General features: G+C 41.1%; 1 protein-coding gene across 10 annotated transcripts in view; it reads left to right on the top strand.

Annotated features, from left to right (window-relative positions):
- The window catches only part of ELOVL6 (ELOVL fatty acid elongase 6), a 115,024-nt gene extending 107,628 nt beyond the window's left edge, over positions 1-7,396 (top strand). For all 10 annotated transcript variants that reach the window (XM_074993436.1, XM_074993444.1, XM_074993440.1 and 7 more), the window contains one exon: positions 501-7,396. In XM_074993436.1, coding sequence (XP_074849537.1) covers positions 501-925 — 425 coding nt within the window. In that variant the 3' untranslated portion in view covers positions 926-7,396. The remainder of the gene's footprint in view (positions 1-500) is intronic.
- The last annotated feature ends 13,841 nt before the right edge of the window (positions 7,397-21,237 follow it).

Here is a 21,237-nt window from a genome sequence, read left to right on the forward strand (position 1 = left end):
TCTTACATGGACACAGCTTGTGCTCAAAACATAAAAGCACAAGTCAAAAATACAATCCTTACAAGAAATTATCACAGATTACCCTTTGAGCAAAGAATGTCTCTAAATTAAGTGCTGGCATTTTAAATTAGCAGTTATCTGTATCACAAAGATTCAATCCTGTGTTCTTTTCAGACAAATAGTCCTCTAGTGCAGATAGCATTTGGACCTAGCGTTTTTGTTCCCCAGCATTAAGATAAAGGGATATGTGTAAAATCTGCCTCTGTGAATACATATAGAAGTAGTTTCTAAACTCCAATAAAGTTCAGGGATGTTTAGCGCTGAGGTTTCGTCAATGCCCCAGAACACTACAATCTAATCAATGCCACACCATTTTAAAAGGAAAAGAAGCCTGGCAGAAACGCAAGAATTACGAAGTAGTTTGATTTGTTTCTGATATGTCCCCCTTCCCTCCCCCTGTCCCCCACACCCCTCCCCCCCACCCATCTTCTCTCTTACAGGAGATACAATATTCATTATTCTTAGGAAACAGAAGCTCATCTTCCTGCATTGGTACCACCACATTACGGTGCTGCTTTATTCTTGGTACTCTTACAAGGACATGGTGGCTGGTGGTGGCTGGTTTATGACCATGAACTATGGGGTGCACGCTGTTATGTACTCTTACTACGCCTTGCGGGCTGCTGGCTTCCGAGTCTCACGCAAGTTTGCCATGTTCATCACCTTATCACAGATCACTCAGATGTTGATTGGTTGTGTAGTTAATTACCTGGTCTTCTCCTGGATGCAGCAGGGGCAGTGCCACTCCCATGTGCAGAACATCATCTGGTCTTCTCTCATGTACCTCAGCTACTTCGTGTTATTCTGCCATTTCTTCTTTGAGGCCTACATTGGCAAAACCAGAAAAACAAGGAAGGCTGACTAGTGGTATAAACAAGACCGAAGCCATAGCTCAGGGTCATCAAGAAAAACAAACAAGAAAATGGCACAAGGAAATATGTATGGTGCAGCTAAAACTCAGCAGCTTAGGGACAGCTAGATTGGTTTAAACCAGTAAGTTAATGATCCTGTCATGGTGAAGACTCACTGAATTCTATTCCATCTCAAAGGACTGCTGAGGAGAGACATCGTCCCTCTCGTACCTGTCAGCTCTGAAATAAAGGAAGGAAAATAACATTTTGTCAGGGTGGGGAGAATAAAAGTTGTGCATCCCCACAGCTGGAAGAAAAACTTTTATTACAAACAATTTCTTTCTATACCCTTTCTAATCTTTTTTCTGCATTGAATTTGAACAAAACAAAGAGCAGCAAACTTTTTGTGTCTATGATACCAGTACAGTCACAAAATTAAGGACTTGATCCTAAAGGGTTGACATGCTTAGCCCAAATGTGAAAAATGAATGGTTATCTTGAATGTTTGTATGGAAAATCATTGAACTCATGAATGGAATTGATAAAAGATTGATTTCTCCACTCTGTGCTATTCTTTGCATGCAGATCTGAGATAGCACATCAGTGCTTTGAGCCAGCAGAGAGAAGCAGTAATTTTACAAGACTTTAATGTGATGAGATACATATCATATCTCAGAGAGTACTTTCTCCAAGTGCATTTTCCACTCAAAGTCAAGGAATTTCTGCAGCAGAATAACACAGAAGGTTAAATCAATCTCAGTCACATTATCTTGGGCTAACAACAGAGGAGAGGGTTTGAAGGGTGTTGGAGAAAACCCCCTAAAATTTGTAACAATTATCTGCAATTCTAAGATTAATCAGCCATGTAATAGCAGCTGAAGTAAGGTGGGAAGGAATCAGGAGAAAATGTAATCAGCTAGAGATAGGCACTCTTATCTACAGAATAGAGCCCTGTAGTACAGCACATATTTTATATTTTTGTGAACTTCAGAAAAAAGATATCTGCAACCTTAAAAGAATTCGGCAGGACTGTATGTGACCTTGGGTAACACTGTGTTTCTGCATTTGCTTCATGAGCAGTGCAAAGAAGTTTAAAGTGCCCTCCTCTGGTCATGTGGAGATACTACAACAAAACATACTTTGAATAGTTTTTCTTGAGACTTGTATAGAAAAATTAGTCTAAATGATATAATTTTGTTGCAACAGCTTAACTCTAATGTCCGGAGAGAATTATCCTTAATTAAGAACAATCTGTAATGTAATATCCCGCTGACCACTTAAGAAGATGTCCTGTTCTAAAGTCAGCTGCAGATAAAAGATATTTCACTCTGAACCTCAGAGACAGCTAGTTGAGAAGAGCCATATTCTTTCAAAGAAAAGTAAATTGCATTAGCTGTAATATTTCAATCCTTACAATGCCAAATAAAATATGTACAAGTTCCTAGTATTTAAAAAAAGCAAGTATGTAAACTTGATGTTAAATGTGTTAATGTAGTATTCAAAATTGTATCAGTTTGGTAGTTTAACTAAACACTTAGAAGAGCTAGATGAACAGAGTAGGGGTTGCTGTTCTGCATAGATGATACACAACTACACTCATACATGTTACATAACTTGTCAACAAGAAAAAAGTCCAGTGGAAGAGAATCACCTTTTATGGCTAATGCAAAAGATTGTCTTTATTTTTCTTGCTTTATAATTTGAGATTGTAAAGTACAAAGTATTATTATTTTGGCTTTAAGTGTGCTGGCATTCATAAAACAGAGCTGCTTAATATCCTCTTAGAGATAAGAAGGGCTTTCTTTCAGTGTCTCATGTGAAGAAGAAAAAAAATAAAGTTATGTTCCGTATTACATGAATGCTTTTAAAAGAATCAGAAAGTCCTTGGGGGGCCTACCAATAACTACAAGCAGAAAAACAAGTTTACATGTGTTACTTACATTATTGATGTTTGGGCCTTATTTCATGGTACGCAACCAACAGCAAAATGTGATATTCAGTAATGAAGGTGACGTGAGCTTAAATCACAGAACTACTGTATAAATGGAACTATTAGATAAAACCAATTAAATGTGTGAATCATGGTATTTCACAGCTTTGGAAGGAGATAATGATAATGCATAACAAGCTGTTTTCTCCTGCTTAATTTTTGGCCTGGCTTAAAGGTAGCAGTAACTGAACAGCAGCAAAATAATTAAGGATGGAAAAGGCAAAATTAAACTTGAATTTAGTCAGAACAGAAGTATCAATAACAAGCCAATGACTGTGCCATTCAGATGTTCAGTTCTGTGTTTTTGTGGTCTGTAATCATTTCTATGCAGGCTGAAATAAAGAGGCGATAAAAGTGACCCAGATGTCTTTTGAAATTAGGGGTGAAATCCTGACCATGCCGAAATCAACAGGAGTTTTGCCATTAACTTGAATGAGGCTAACCTTTTAAACCCTGTAATGCCATTCCTTTTATCTGAGTAATGGGGGGAAATGCATTCATTTTAATTTCTTTTATGTTTTTTGAAAGGCTCAGTAAACATTACAAATAAGCTACTTTATAGATATGTGAAGTATTGTGAGCTGATCCCAGTGGTTTAACATAGGGAGATAATACTGTAGACTTGTTTTTTAACATTTTTTCTTTGCAATATTTTGAAAAAATATAGAGTATTTTACACAGTTTGTTTACTTTGTCAACAAATGATATTATACTTAAACATAGAGGGCCAGACTGAAATCTGGGGGGTTTTGCCATTGACTTCTGTGAGTAGGCTATGGCCACACTGGGCAAAGTAAGTCAAGTGCAGATACGCAATTCTAGCTATGGTAAATGTATAGCTAGAATCGACATACCTTCTCTGGATTTTCTTGGCCATTTCACTGAAGAAGATTGATGGGAGAATTTCTCCCATCAACTTCCCTTACTTCTCGCATCTCACAAGGAGTACAGATGTTGACTGCAACCCCTGAGAGATCGATTTCATGTGATCCTCCAACATGCATGAAATCGAACCCCAGAAGATCAACACAGAGCGGGTTGATCTTCTGGGCTAGTGTAGACATTACTTGACTACAGGTACATCTGGGCAGCAAATAAAGTTATGAGTATATTATGGATAAGCAGTAGTAGTAGTAGGCATCCTTCAGTCTGCATAGACTATGGATCGCGCCCTTTAAAGTTTCAATTGAGGACTTCATTTACAGCGTCTATTGTGACTATGAAGACCCACACAAGAGTGACAGTCCTTGTTGCATCTCTTGCAGATGTAGTGGGTGTCTGGCAAGTCCTTATTGTGCTTTCTGTGCGTGCGCTTCTCCTCTGCTAGCTGTCTGATCTTCATCTCGCCCTTCTGAAGGCCCTTGTGTAACCCCTGCCTCCACCTGCTGTGGTTGTCTGCTAGTTCTTCCCAGTTGTCCAGCTCAATGTCTACCTCTCTGAGGTCTCTCTTGCAGACATCTTTGTAGCGCAGCTGGGGGCGTCCGGGAGGTGCATATCATTGCTAACTAGATTAAAGATAGCATGAATAACAGTAGTGAAGATGTGATAGCAAGGACTTGAGCATGGACTAGTAATCCAAGTATATACCAAGGATCCTAAAGTCAGTGGAAACTCAACTACTGAATAAAGTCTTCATGCAAATAAATGGGAGTATTCATGTAAGAACTATTTGCAAGATCAGAATCATATTTGGCATTATATGTAAGTAAATTGGTGGCCTCAATGAATATTGAACTGTCATATTCTTTATCTGATGCCATACTGTGGACTGATTTATTTCTGTCCTAGTTATACTGCAGAACAGATTTTTTTTTTACTGGTGAAGTTTCACTGGAGTCGAATGTGATATTCTCAATTCCTTTAAATTAGATTGTCAGAGTACAAAAATGTTTCTCTTCATATGTTTATTTTCAAAAAAGCACACATCCCCTTCAGGCCACTGCCATTTATCCAAGAACATCTAGGTGAAACCAACAGAACCAGCCTCAGTCCTGGAGTAATTCCACTGACGTTTATGCAGTATTGCCAGTCCAAACTGTTTGGAATGCGTAAGTCTGGTCCTAAAAATCATAATTTAAAAATAATGGGTTAGGTTTATTTTTTTTCCTTCAGTATTTTGAGCCTTATGGGTCACAGTTTCAATGTCTGCTCTAAAAACTTTATCTTTTTTCAATGCAAGTCAAAACTCTATTGTAGTCACATGACTGCAGTCACATGACTCCAGGAGCTCAGACTGTATGACAAACAGTATTTTAATCCTAGGATAAAAATCATGAAAAGTATTGTAGACCTAGGATAAAATCATTAGAGTTGGCAGGACGAGTTTCTGGGATTCGTCTGGCCTTGTGAAGTCAAAGAAGTTACACCAATCATAAATTCAGCCCACTGAAGCCAAATTGTGTTCTGATTCACACAGATACAAATCCAGTATAATTTCACTGGAGGCAGTGGAGTCATGCTAGATTTACACTCAGGCAGCTAAGATCAGAATTTGGATCTTGCTATGCAGTAATACTGTGTAGTGACTATTTAAGAAGAATATTTTGAACTGGTTAATAAAATGTTGGAACATAATTTAAGTCTGAAAACTCTTTCATTTGTGCCTGTGGTAAAATAACCCATGCTCAGAAACATTTGTACATCAGAGTCACAAACGATTTATGTCCAAGCTCCTTGATGTCACATGTGTGCACATCTGGATGCGAAGGAGCACTGCTGACATGGAGCCCACCAGCAGAATGTCACAGTAAACTGACAACTGCGTTTACCTATAAAATAAGACCACAGTTATGTAAATGAAATGTAGTCAACAAGCAACCTGAGTAGTTGAAATCATGGATTAAGGTGTATGTTACAGGAGATACTGTATGAGGTAATCCTGCCCTTTTTTTCAAGAACTCATAGTTACTGACAAAAACCATTTACAAATCAGGATACAGGTTGGTGTTAAGATATGGACATCAGATGTGAGAGTTTAAGATGTGGATTATTGTCCTTTCCTAGCAAGGAGTCTAATGTATCCTATATGTTTTTGTATACATGGTTGTATCCTATACAGCTTAGACTACTGTGGCTGGTGAAGAATGGTGTGTCTCTATGAATTGTGTAGTTAATAGCACAGTGGCTCCCTGGTCCCACTCAAGTGTTTTGACAACATCAGAATTATTCTATACTTTTATTTTTAGCAGGTGAAATAGAAGTCTTGATTTCAGTATGTTTCTTCTCTTATAAAGTTAAAGCTTGGTAAAATGTTTTGTTGACAAACACTTAAGTGAACTAAACTCCTGTTTTTAGTCAGTCAATTTTATGTAACAGACAGTGTAAGACACAAATGATTGTGACCATGAAAAGAGCAGCCTTTTTGGGCAGGCGCCAGATACATTATATTAGTGCAATGTGATGTATCAAAACAAGTTTATTGTTTGATTTCTGTCCTGTATTCAGAGCCACTAGTAACAGTATAATATAGTTATCTACAAGTAAGTATGTATTTACTTTATGTATAGTAATAAACTGGTTTTGATAGGGGAAGCAATTTGAACAGATGATGGACACCAACATTGCTGTGATGTCTCCCTTTCCTTCGGGACCTGATTCAAAGCCCACTGAAGTAGATGGAAAGACATACACTGACTTCAGTGGGCTTTGGTTCAGGCCTTTGAAGTCCAGTCTTACATGATGATAAAAGACCTAAATCCTGCTAAGTTCAGTGGGCCCTGGAGACGCAGAAATCATTATTCCTTAGCCACATTATACTCCCTAAATGAACTGCAGAAATTATAACGAGAAATCTTTTAAAAATTCTATTAGTTTATTTCTATATATGTTAGGTTTGTTTAATTAAAGACAAAAGCTCCGCAAGGCCCTGATCCTGCAACTGGACCTATGACCATGCAGAGCTCCACTGAAGTCAGTGTGGTGTACATGGGAACTGGCTGCAGGATCAGTGTCTTGGTGTAAGGTTATCTTTTGTTTTATAATATGGAAGCCAAAATCACCTCACTGGTTTCAGAATAAGCAGCTGTGCCAACCCACAATAGGTAAACTGCAAAAAGAATGCTGCAGATCAGGGGGTTCTTTCCTAAAACTTCCATATCTCAGTGGGATGCTGCATTTTGCCCAGTCAGTGCATTTGCGCCTTTCCTGTTGGACATAGCAGTATTCCCCTTACACAATGATATTCCTGAGAAGTCCCCTCTTCTTCATAACCTAGACAGCTTCCAATAGGCCCAGCTGCCAAAAAGCAAACCCAGCTTGGACTGACTTTTCTGCTTTCCTGAAAGCCACTAGGCCTTATAGGCTTCTTGGGATATCAAACCTCAAGCTAGATTTCTATTCAGATAAGATTAACTATGTACAATGACTAGGAGAGCATAATAAGAGAAATATCTTTATTTTGCCATTATCGAATTGATATTTCACTACATAAAAATAATTTTATTTTTATTTTGGGGAGCTATTGATATTCAAAATAAAATTTTAACTTCTGGTTCAAAATAAATTATTTTTCTGTGTTTTATTATATTACGTCTTGGGGTAATAACTCTGTAATGTGGTTATAGAGTGGAATAGGCAATGGTGTTCCTGTTGTATCTCTCACTTCATACCCAACACCTTGCTGTGATTTTTACACACACACACACACACACCCCTTTATTTTTTCTGGACATATGTGTGCAAATTTTAGATGTGCATAAAAGGGACTTTCATTAATAATGGCATTTCAAATGCTCATACTCTTGATTTTAACTTTAGAAAAGCTTTAGCCACCATGTTTATATTACATTCCAGGCTGGATTTAAGGGCAAGAACCCCGGCAGTTGGGAGAGGCACCAGGCCCAGGGTGCTAATTTTCTTGTTAGTGACAAAGGGGAAAATAAAATGGTTGAAGTAAAATGTTTCTGGTACACTATATTCAAAAGTTTAACAAATGGAGAGAGGAGTGCGTTGAAAATGCTCCTTTGCTAGGACACCATGTCCGCATCTACACAGGCAGCTTCTGTCGACAAAACTGGGCTTTTGTCAACAAAACTCTCCAAGCATCTACTCAGTTAAAGTGCTCTGTTGAGAGTTTGTCAGCAAAACTCAGCTGTTCAGTCGGCAGCGTTATCCCTGTTCCTGATCAAGTACACCACCTCTGTTGACCAAGTTTTGTCAACACAGTGCCTGTGTAGACACTTCTGTTGACAGAGAGGGCTTCTGGTTCCCCAGGCAGCCCTGTTTGCCAAGCCTCTGGTCAACCATTCTGTCGAGAGAGGGCAGGACAGTTTGGCTGCTCTCTGTCAGCAGAGTTGTTTGTGCTTTCGATACGCTTTTGAGTGTAGATACAATCTGTTGACAGAGGTACTGCTGAGGTTTTTCTGTTGACAGAGGCTGCCCATGTAGACATGGCCCGTGTAGTCTAAGATCAATCCTGCTGCCCTCTGAATGGAAGGGACAGACACACAAACAGTCCTTTGAGAACCTGTACACCCCTTTGCTTCCCTAAGACTGAAAGAGTCATAGTGATGTCTACTGAAAGACTGGCTGTGGTCTGAAGAAGTGGGTCTGTCCCACAAAAGCTCACCCAATAAACTATTTTGCTAGTCTTTAAAGTGCTACTTGACTGCATTTTGTTTTGATAGTGTATAGACTAGCATGGCTTCCTCTCTGTTACTAAACCTAAATAAGATGCAGAGCCAAAAACTGACACACATACCCCCACACCCACCCTCTAAGAACAGACTACACCTCAGGCTATTTCATAATATGTACAGGTGCACCCACATGCACACTCCCTCTCCCCTTTCTACCCCCTAAAGGATTCATTTGACCATTTGTTTGGAAATGGCCAACAAGCATTTGAGAAGGAGCAAGATCATCCTTTGATTAAACCATTGCCTGGTTTAATTCGTCAGATTTGTGGGGTTAATTTTCAAAGCAATTCACAGGCTATTCAGTACAAGATATAGCCCCTGTTTTTGCTGATGGGATTAGTTCCCTGCATAGCAAATGGAAATTGTATCCCTTATGGCTTAGCTTTTGTCTGTTTGTTTAATGATTAGTCTTAACTAATAGTATGAAAGGAACAGGACATTTTCCCTAGTGGAATGTGGGTTTTGTCCCCTCGGGTGCATCAGCAGCCATCTTAGTCTTCTTGCACAGTAAATATATCATGTCAGTATTATGCAGAACTATTAAATAGTCTGATAATTAGGCAAAGTCCTGTTAAAAGCGTGATGATTTTTTTACATTAAATAAGTGACTTTATTCAGCAGAAACTACTTACTTCTGCAGCAAGTCCAAATATTATTACCACATACTTGACACTCTAGTTGTTGGTAAAATGTGACCATATCAAGAGTAGCTCCATGGAATTTAATTGACTTATTCCGGGCTTATGTCAATGTAACTGGATCAGAATCTAGTCCAAGCTCTTTTTATGCAACATAAGATAAAATTAGTCTTACTGCATAAATATAATCCCTATTTCCCTTCTACCTTATTTCAATAAGATTTTGTAGAATAAAAATATAATAATCCTGCATAATGTTGAGTAGAAAAGTCTCTTTTACATTACCACACCACTGCCAAAATGTCATAATTTGCCAACAATCATGGCTGAAAAATACTAAGATAATCACTGTTTTCTGCACAGTGAATCCAAATCGGCTCTCAAAATTAAAATATTTTGACAGCTAACCTAAACGTTTCATCCCATTCGTGCTTTGGGCCTGTTACCCTACAGTCTGGAATGTGGGCATCAAATGCATCTTCTACAATGTACTTACTTACCATACAGGCTATCAGGCTGTCCACATCCAGCCTCCCCCCGGCCAATGGCCAGTGTGGCCCTCCAATGGGAGGCCTTTTCTCATCTCTCAGTCCCTACCCCTTCAAACCCCTATCCTTGGCTAGGTCCCATGCCTTGTGGGGCAACAAAGTCCAGCAGAAACACCGTATGTTCAATCCATTTCCCTCAATTTTTGGTCCTGTTGCCAAGAACCATCTATTCTGTGGGAAAAAAATGTAAAGTATTGCAAATATTTTAGTCCTCCAATGAAAGCAACAGAATTGACAAGGCTTACTGGTCTTTTTTTTAGGCTTCTATTAAACATGTGTCTTAAAATACAACCCCTTAAATTAATACTAGGCTACAATTTGGGCCCAGCCCTGAGTAAGAGGCAGCAGCTTATGTTGTACTACCCCGGGAAGAACTGCACTTCAGAAGGCAAAATTGCTCCCATCCTTGCTCTGAGATTATTTTGTACCCCTCGGTGGTTACTCAGCAGCATTTGTAAATTTGTGCATGGCATTAAAGTTCCTACCAGACCATGAAGCTCAAGTAGCTGAATGAGTCAACAGGGCAAAGGAGAAACAATCAGCTTTTTTCTCTTTTTAAAGGCTACCGGTCTGTGCAATTCTTTTAGTCACAGCAATCTCTTCTTAGACTCGTGTTAAACACCCATCATTGTAGCACCTGTAAAATATCTGCAGCTCCTTTTCTTCTTCACGCCACTGTATCACCAGCTGTCTGTCTGTGTAGGTAGCTGAGTAATGCCAGCTCTTGAAATAGCTTTTTATATCACTTGAGGCATTGGGTTCTGGAAGTCAGCTTGCAAAAAATGAGGGAAATATGAAGTCTCATCATTGAATACAGTCACTAACTCACTAGACATGTTTTGTACAGGATTCTTGGTGCTAGTCATATGCTTAATACATGCCAGAGTAGCATATTATTATACATATATATTACACTAAGGGTGCGTCTACACTAGCTGGCTACTTCGAGGTAGCCAGCACAATGTCGAAATAAAACGTGTCACGTCTACACGGGCCGTGTGCTATTTCGACGTTGAAATCGACGTTAGGCAGTAAGACGTCTAAATCACTATTCCCATCCGAAGATGGGAATGGCGCCCTACTTCGACGTTCAACATCGAAGTAGGGTGTGTGTAGATGATCCACGTCTTGTTACTTCAAAATAGCAGAGTCCTCCATGGCAGCCATCAGCTGAGGGGTTGAGAGACGCTCTGTCCAGCCCCTGCGAGGATTTATGGTCACTGGGTGCAGCAGCCCTTAGCCCAGGGCCTCTGGCTGCTGCTGCTGCAGCTGGGGGTCCATGCTGCATGCACAGGGTCTGCAACCAGTTGTCGGCTCTGTGGATCTTGTGCTGTGCAGGGCAAGTGTGTCTGGGAGGGGCCCTTTAAGGGAGCAGCTTGGAGCTTTGCTGGCCCCTTATTTCAACAGGGAGCGCTTGTGCGTGTGGACGCTCTGCATTTCCTTCTGGGGTGGCTCCTTTCGATGTTCCCTATCGCTACTTCGACGTTGAACGTCAATGGCACCAGCCCTAGAGGATGTGTAGATGATACGCGTCAAAGTAGCCTATTTTGATGTCCTTACTTTGAAATAGGCTACTTGGACATAGTGTGCTAATGTAGACCTAGCCTAAAAGCCTCTACAAGGATGTAGCTCACTTCTGCTTGTCATTTTACATTTATTAAGTGGGCAGCCCTTTATCCTAAAGAGCTTGTAATTTGCTTTCTAGATAAGATTTTGAGGGTGGTGGGGTTTTCCCCATTACTAGAATTATAGGAACTGTATGTATCTGTGATGGGGTGAGATCCCCTCATTAACCCTGTGTAGTATCCAGAGGCACTGAGACCTCCTACTAGGGTGAGTGAAGTCTCTACTCTACAGCCTTGGCTGAGGACCAGCTAGCCTTTAGCTCATGCAGTAGAGCACAGGGCGTTAGCCCTATGATTGCAGGTTCAAACCAGGGTTGCTGCCACTAGGGATTAAACCTGTGATCATAGGGGCTAAAGCCCTGTGCTCTACTGCAAAAGCTAAAGACTCAGTGCTTCTGGGTACTACACCTGCAAGAGCTGAGTTAGGCCAGGTGAGCCCAGTCTGTTAAGTAGGCTGCAAATTAGGGAGTGGTAGGCAGTTGATTAAAGGAGGCTCAGCTGGGCAGAAAGGGGTAAAGTCTATAAAGCCCAGCTGCTGAGGCTGGATATAGCTGCTAGAAGACAGGCAGCAACCTTGTCTTAGGAAGGCAGCTGTTGGTGCTGGCACACTCAGAGGTGTGGAAGCCGTCTTGGGACCAAGCAATGAGGGTGAGGAGAGGAGCTGCTGAGCTGTGGGTCCCTGGACTGGTAACCCAGGGAAGAGGACAGTCTGCCTTTTCCTGCCAGCCACTGAAGGTGTGGTATGGAATTGAGGCCTTGAAAGAGAAAATTGCCTAGGACTATACCCTGGAAAAGGGAACATTGGTGATGGATTGTGCTCTGGAAGGGAACACTGACCCAGCCGTGATAGAGCTGCTGCAGACTGGAGTAACTGTGATGGTGTGCAAATCACAGATGGGGATGTATCCCTCAGTAGCTAATCCCCAGAGCAACCAGTGGTGAGTAGTGTGCCCTGTGACAGTATCTTTTGAAAAATCTCTCTTCCTTTCTCTTTGAAAAAAGAAAGACTTATGTTGTCAACAACTGGAATACAGATGTGTGTTCAACAACTCTATTTGTTTCTGGGTATTTTTACCTGAATAGCCTCTCAAACCCTAATGACCTTTTGGAGTAAGACTTAGCAAAATTAGCACATTTACCTAAACACACACCCTATTTAACATGGCCTATAATGAACAAGAATCAGTGGTTTGCATTTCCAGAACTATTCAGGGCAGCTTACTCAATGGCTATTTATATAGCAGCTGAGATGTTTCCTTTTCTTAATGCACTGCACCTGCTATCTTGCTGTAATATCTCTTTAAAAGTTAATTTAAGCCACCATTTGATCAGATGTCTAGTGTGGTACAACACAATACAATAAGTGAAGTGTTACTGACTAGATAGTGCTTTTTTTCTTCCATTAGGCCATCTTATTTTTTTCCAATGAAGTATGTGGAAGGAGAAAAACATCTTTAGAATTGAGAATTCCTGCAATTGTGGTCAAAACAGACCATCTGTAAAACTCACCTACATCCTACATTGGATGGAAAATGATTCCATTTTCACAAAACATGATTAGTTTGAATTCTAAAGTTCTCATTCTACAGGGTTCAAAATAGCCCCATTTTCACTTTTTTTGTGATACTACTTTTTTAAATCCACTTTTGGTTTACCACTAGGTGTTCAGTTTTAAAAAAAAAAAAAAAAAAATCCATAACTATTTTGATTTTGGGGGGGAAAAAGCCCCGAACACTCTTTTGAAACTGTCGGTTTGTGACAAAATATCACTTGGAAAAAACTTGACTCATGCTGTGCACAGACCAGCAGACAGGTGGGTCGGCTCCTTCAAATGGCTCATGTCTATGGTCTTTCTCAATCAGACTTCAAAGTATCTGAGGAACACCTGATGGAAACAGCTATACTGAGGAGCTCTGCTACAGAGCAGTCCACAGTGGAAGCTCATCCAAATTCACCTTCACAGGGATTTCATTGTACAGAGGATGGGACTCCTCCATGTAAAGTAACAGTGCATCCAGAGGAAATGCTTTCGGATGTAAAAGGATACTGCTGTGAGGAGAGATCCATCCTCCACAGTTTTACCCTTTCCAACCTACACAGGTATTTTCACAGTAGGGGAAAGGGGCAGGTGCACATCCTAGAGTAATGGCGCCTGGACCACGCTTACTGGTGACCCAGCTCCATTCTGCAGCTTATTTTTCTGCTCATCTTATTTTGTTAATCCCTCTTCCAACTGGTATCTCTTTCTCACCATTTATCCCTATCACCCAATAAATGCTCTCATATTCTGGCATGCCAATAACCACTCCTGTTTGTGCTATTTCCATCTCCTTCTGTTACAGTGCTTCTCCAGCTGCCCAGTACCACAGATCCATCAGGAACCATGGCTAGAAGATCTATCCCATTTTTCAAATACTTAGTGGAGGCTGGACATGTGTACCTGTAGCTAGCCATGGCTGTCCAGCACCTTTTTGGAGGGCAGCTTGTCCTATGTCCTGCAGGAGTCTGTGTGACCAGTAGGTTTATATGTAAATGAAATTTCAATGCGCAACAACTCCTGCATTTCAATAGCATTTTGTAGAATAAATCATTCTTAGTCTTTTTTTTTTGGTGGGGGGGGAGGGGCGGTTGGAGAACATGGGTCACAAGTTAAATATATGAATACAAGAGATCAGATCTTCATTATAAGGCTGAGTTGCCCATAAATAGTCAAAGCAATAGAAGTGCAAATCCCAGTACACAAGTTACTACTCACTTAAATAATCCCACTGAATCCAGTAGGGCTACTTGTGTCAGTGAGAGCAGACCTGCTGGAACCTGCAGCAACTACTTCAGATAGCCCCTGCCAGCCACCACTCTCATAAGCTGGTATGGTCAAGATATTTATCCCACGTAATGGAGGAAAATGGGTTTTATTTCTAGAGTTGAGCAGCTTGTTTTATAAATAATGGATAACACGACTGCCTTCTGAATGCTTCATGTTTACTAAGATTATGGACCCTGTAGAACATTTAGCTGTCTAATTACAGCATGCCATATCCTCCACTCCAGCCAAGTGTTTCATTTTACAGGGTTCAGAATGACTTCACTTCTCATTCTTTGGGTGAAAATTACTGCTGCTTTTGGATTCCTTTAAGTTTATCAAAACAGCCTCGGGGGGTGGAATATCTGTACCAAAGGGTCTTAGGACCTGGCACAGGTAGACATTTAGAAAGACAGGGTGCTCTAAAATGAGACACAGGCTTCAGCACCCTACTGACTTGGGCCCTTGGAGATGTCTTGACACCTTTAAGCTACTTAAGGATTCTTGTCTCATGAAATGCCTTACAGCTGTGTTGCACTACACCAGCTGTGCAGAGAAGGCAGGGAGGAGACAATCAATCTGGCCTGCTGTATAAGTGCAGCATGTCACTTGGGATTTGACCGACTAGAAGGGGTTGGCATTAATTCCAAACATTTTGCAGGGGCCTTTCTTGCCAAGTTAGCGTGTCACCCCTTAAAATTAGAACTCTATGAAATAGACAACTGTAAGGGTAGTCCCACACACTGATGCCTGAGTATAAATTAAGCCATCTGAATGAACCTAATTGACCAATTCAGCAGCAAATGAGGGGCAGTGATGCAAGGAAGCCACAAATCAGAGGCATTGCAGCTAGGCAGGAACAGGAGGGGCCTGCAGAAAGCCTAGAAGCTGCAAGGAGGTTAGCAGGAAAGACAGGCTAGTTATTTCTTGAGAGGAGGTAGCTGAGAGATGGTATATTCAGAGAGGGTGAGAAACCTGTGATGTTCAAAGAAACAGCAACAAAGGTTAAGCTGGCTCAGGCCTTTGCTGTATATTAGAGTCCCTGGGCCAGAACCCTGTATAGGAGGTGGGCCTGGCAGCTGGTCTGCAGGAACTGTCATTTCCCATGAAGGGGAAGCCTTTAGTGAGCTGGCCAGAGGGCCAACTCACAAACTGGCTGCTGCTCTGAGAGGTGAGAGGCTGCAGATAGGGAAGAGGTTGCTGGCAGAGATGATTCCTGAGGTGATGTGAGATCTGAGGAAACGCTGTCATGAGGGTGTTGCTTTCCAGAAAAACCTGCCAAATTTCACTCCTGAAAAAAATTTCAAGTATCTCTGAAAATCTGAATGAGATTAAAATTTTAACTTGAAATATGTATTTTAATGTGGAACAATTGTACTTGTGTTTGTAATTTTTTAAATCTCAAGGCAGAAAAGGTACCTTATAAGAGAGGCTGTACTAAGTATTTAATATTTATATGCAACCTCAACCATGTTATGAACATATCCTATTAAGTGAAAAACAGATACTGTGAAATTGTGCAAGATGAAGAATAATTTTCATGGTGGGAAAAGAGTGGGATCTACACATGGTTTTTAAAGCCCTGTTTATAAACTTTCACAGATGCAGCTTACCATCCCTATTGTACCAGCCAAGCTAGGATTGACTAAATTAGCCTTTGCACTGCATTTAACTGTAGTTGCTCATAGCTTCTCAGGATATTTCTGCTTGCAATGCAACAGTTTTATGGAGCAACTCCTTCTGCCTCTCACAAACTAAACACTAATGGAGTCATTAAAATATAGGGCAAAAATTTCAAAACTGCCGAAGGACCACATGATATTAAGGTGTTAAAGATGTGGCTAGGCACCTAATGGGATTTTTCAGAAATGCCTGAGCAGGTTAATCACCTAATGCCCAGCGTATGATGAGCTTCCTGAGGGCTCCAATTACATTTTTGAATCCATCCTTCAAACTGGAATTTCCCACTGAGCTGTTTTATTAATAATAATAATGCAAAAGTCAGTGGGATGAGTTGTCTCAAAGTAGTGCACAGACTGAAGGGTGGTAAGATACCAGGTCAGAAATGCTAGCAGGGCCAGGTCCGTACAGAAGGCCAGTATGAGCAACCTCAACTTGAAGTAGAAGGAGATTAAGCCAGTGAAGGAATTTGAGGATATATGTCTAACACGATCAAGACAAAAGGCAAGGCATGTGATTTTTGGCTGCTGAGTACTGAATGCCTGGGAGAGGTGACAGGAGCAGACAGCAAAGTCAGAGCCATAGCGATAGAATTATAGAGGAGCATTGCCTGTAGATCCAGAGAAGTGATTATTCCTCTTTATTTGGTTTTGGTGAGGCAGCATCTGGAGTACTGTGACCAGTTCTGGGCCCCCAGTTAGAGAAAGGATGTGGATATGCTGGAGAGGGTCCAGTGGAGGGTGACCAAAATAATTAGGGGGCTGGAGCATGTGACCTATGAAGAAAGGTTGAGGGAATTGGGACTGTTTAGTCTGCAGAAGAGAAGACTGAGGGGGGACTTGATAACAGCCTTCAACTTACTGAAGGGAGGTGCAAAGAGGCTGGAGAGAGGCTGTTCACAGTGGTCACAGAAGGCAGAACACAGAACAATGGTCCCAAGTTGCGGTTGGGAAGGTCCAGGTTGAACATTAGGAAAAACTTTTTCACTAGGAGGGTGGTGAAGCACTGGAATGGGCTATCCAGGGAAGTAGTAGAGTCTCCATCCCTGGAGGTATTTGTCTCTCCTCAACAAAGTCCTGGCTAGGCTGATCTGATGGGTTTGGCCCTGCCTAGGGCAGGGGGCTGGACTTGATAGCTTTTTTTAGGTCTCTGCCAGCTGTATTGTTCTATGAATCCTAAACTGGAAGGGACCTTGGGCGTTCATCATGTCCAGTCCCCTTCCCTCACTGCAGGACTAAGCACCATCTAGATCATGGTGTCCAACCTTTTGGCTTGCCTGGGCCGCGTACAAAATATATAATATAGTTAATGTATATACATCACATAATAATGTTAAAAGCTTACGATCTGGTGGGGCCGCATTACCAGCTGTCCAGGGCCGCATGCGGGCCACAGGTTGGACACGCCTGATCTAGATCCTCCCTGACAGATGTTTGTCTAACCTGCTCTGAAATCAATTTGATGAGATGGGAGCAGAGAGTAATGCTGGAGTGGGGACTAGAGAGGAAAGTGTGGAAGGAGCCACTATGGAACTGGTGAGGATGCTGGATGTGAGAAGAAAAGGAAAGGGAAGAGGCCTTACAATTATAAGACTGAAGGATCTTGTGGCCAGTGAAGTTTTCACTTAAAATAAGTACAAGTGGGAATAGGTTTAGGAGGAAAGATGAGAATTTGAGGTTTCACATCATACCTGAAAGACTCACCTACATTCTACTCTTATAAATATTACTAATGTACTGTTTTACCATCACAATATCTGAAGTCCTGGACTTGAGAGAAATACTAGCTCCATAACTGTTCCCACAATCTAATCTTGCCAGATGCCTAGTAAGAAATAGCACAAATAAACCAAGTGTTTGGTCTGATGAGTCCCCCAAAAGCAGTCCTAGCTCCCAGTGTGATACTGATAAATTAAGGGATCCACCTGCTCTTTCTTTTGCCATGGACCTGATCCATCCAAAGCCTCCCATTGATGTCAGTGGTCATCAGATTAGCCCCATATGACTGTCTGTCTGCAGCCTGATGATAATTTGTGGTCATGAAAAGTGATCTTTGCGATACTCGTAGAAGGCTGCAGTTTGCAAGACTTATCGTTTCTATCAGACCTTATGGATCATACTGCATGCTCTACAGTTACCACTAAATGTCACAAACCAAGAATATGAATGAACCTAAAAGTTTCCTTTGTTGACAGCACATAAGACGTGTGACATTTTTGAATATTTCTGGAAGGTGAAATAAGACTACGTTGAAAAGAGATAAATTGTGTTCTATGAACTAAGACTTTCTAAAATTCCAGCATGGTTTCTCAAGAGGAAGAGGTGGGGGAAGGAGAGAGGGAATTATGGTTAAATTTTGGAAAGCGACCAAGAAAAAAGTTAGAGCAGATACTACACTGAAGGGTATTAATAGCAAGGTAAGATTTCAGTATCAAGGGCTTTATTGTCAGCCCATAAGTTATAAATGGATTCATGTGAGAGATCAATAGTGCATTATGGAAGAGAACCAGCAACTTTCTGGGAAACAAGTATTTCTAAACTGTTACTTGGGCCAGTGTTTGTATGGCTTTTCAAAGGCAAGTCTTAATGCATTCTGGCCTGCACATAATGTGGGAGGGGGTGGGTGGGGGGGGGGGGGGTGTGTGTGTGTGTGTGAGAGAGACACATACATACACTGTGTGTTTTTTTTTGGCTGAATGTGAGCAGGAGACTTCAGTTTATTTCACCAATTTGGGAAATCTAGATTGTTACAGCGCAAAAAAAAAAAAGTTCCAGTTGAGACTATAGTACGCCGCTTTAGGGAAAAAATACTACATTCCTGAAATCCATTGAATAAAACTTCATCTTTAAAATTAAAATCAATGAACACTGAGCTTTACTTCACTTACACATGGAAATAGGGGGAATGTTGCTACTAGACAAAGGTGATTATTGATTGACTACTCTGGAGCTCGGAAGAGATTCAGCGTCCCCACAACAAGAGTGTAATCATTATTTCAGACTGTCCTAGAAATGAACTATTTTTTCTGTGACTGCTCACTAGGCATTGTTTCTAACTGATCACCTAGCTCGTAGGAGGATTGATCCTACTCCCTGACTGGATTAATGAAATATTTACAAAGGAAAGAGGAGAAGAGGGAATTCGAAGATTTCAAAAGGGCTGAGTGAGCGGACTCCATCTTGGTTTTGACATTACACCCTCAACATAGTGTCTGAGCACCTCACAAAGTCATAACCTCTGTGCCTAAACCCATGCTTCTTTCTCTTGCCTCCTTATGCTGGGACCCCACTTAAGGCTGTTTTCTAGGGCTGTCAAAAGACGTAGGCTTTCTGCCAGTATACTTGTAAACCAACCAGCACTGACATGAATGATCAGGGAAAATGAATACCCAGGCTGCAGGTACCATCAGAGTTTGGGATTTGTATCTGAACAGCAGTGCCCTAGCAGGGGTCTACATTGGGAATTCTGGCTTATGTTGGTAAGCATGAGGCCTGCTGATGGCAGGAGAGGGGCAAAGTAGCACAGGGGTCCTAGTTGCTGCAGTCCCATGCAACTGTTGGGCAGAGGTGGGAAAAGTACCCAAAAAGTTACCTGAGTAAAAGTACAGTTGCTTGGGGCGGGGGGGGTCGTAGTTAAGTACAAGTCACTGGTGTCCCTCTGGAAAACTACTTCAGTGAAAGTGCAAATGCATTCATGCACATGTCACACCTTGATTGTACTCGAGTATCCAGAAGTGAGAGGCTGCACTTTTACTCAAGTAACTTTTGGAATACCTTTTTCACATCTGCTATTAGAGCTGGGGGTGGGGCATGCTGTGCTCCAGACAGCATGGAGGGCTGGCTGTCCTACACCTGCTGCTTCTGTCGGAGGGCCTGCCCCTTATGGGAATGCAGAGCAACCACTCCCTCACAACTTGCCCAAGGCCCACAGTCGATGTCAGCTCCCCATAAAATGCCCAACACTTCAGAAATGCAGGGCAAATCTTTTGTAAGCTATCCAAAGCCCCTCATTTTGCAAGCTTGATCTGGAACTCCCATAGAGCAAGCTTCCAGAATAAAGTGATGTTGTGTTGTCTTGTTCTGGCTTCTTTACTTCTGTGGGATGCTTAAGAAACTATAATATAGGAATTGTACAGACTAAAGATTGGATTAAATTGATAGCATGGATACACTGTTGAACTAATCCTCATGGCATGCCAGTATTTCTCATATTAGTTTCAAATAGCCAGAAATGCATGATAATTGAAAAGATGGAGAAAGAAAAGTCAACAGAACATTTTGGAACCTTTCTGTGCTATTGTCTCTATTAATAAAAGTAATATAATTGGATTAAATAATATTGGTAATAGAATACATGTTATGTTGAAAGTGCTCACACTTTCTAACAAAGTTTCAATTATGATGCATTAGTGAATCCCAAAGACCTTGACCCAGTTGGGCATTACATACCTCCACAAGATCAGGGGAATGTTACATGAGATACTCAAATCAGATCAAACTTTGGCATGAATTCAGTCAGCATTTTGGCTGAATTTCCAAGTGGGTGTGTTAGGGGGAGAATTAGTATTCTATCAGAACCCATTTGCCATTTTCTAATATTTACATAATGTCAGGATTTATGCAGTTACAAGTTTCTGACTGCAAGTATCCATTCTTAAAATCAAATATGTCATCTCATAAATGAAACAAAGAAGTTTAGGATGGATTGTCAGCTGCTGTAATTCATCAGAACTCCCTTGACTTCAATGGACATTCTCCAATATACACAATGTGGGAGCTGGCTCACTTTGAGCGGAAAATAAAGAGGTGTTTATAGGTCAAGTTGCATTATTTTACAAATCTCATTGAAACATTTGATTAGTGGAAGAGCAAAATGACATGTTGGGAAGAGTTAGTCTTATCAGATACAATAGTGTATCAATCATCAAGAGGCGTCATTAGCCCAGACCATAATAATCAATGCCAAATGTCTCCTGCCTCATCCATTTAACATGTATGAACAATAATCTCTTATTGTACTTTTGTACTAATTGTTGTAAGTGAATTCTAGTCAGGCTGGCTATCTGTGAATGTGAGAGCTCTGGGCTTGTATCTAGTTGTCATGAATTTTCTTCACAGTGAGAGAGAATGCAAAGGTCTAGCCACAAGGGTCTTGTTAGACCTAGGTTCAATTCTCTGCCCAGCTACACACTTGTGTGACCTCTGGTTAGTCACTTAATCTTTTGGTGACTCAGTTTCCCATCTGTAGAGTATGAAAACTTCCCTATCTCACAGGAACACTGTGAGGATAAAAATAATGAAGACTGGAGGGCACTCAGATGCCATGACAGTTCAAAAGTACCTCAAATAGATTGTTCTTAACTGGCCCTCAGCACCAAAAATGGATATCGCTCTATCTGGATTTAAG

Source organism: Carettochelys insculpta, chromosome 4 (genome assembly GCF_033958435.1).
Source record: "Carettochelys insculpta isolate YL-2023 chromosome 4, ASM3395843v1, whole genome shotgun sequence".
NCBI lineage: Eukaryota > Metazoa > Chordata > Testudines > Carettochelyidae > Carettochelys > Carettochelys insculpta.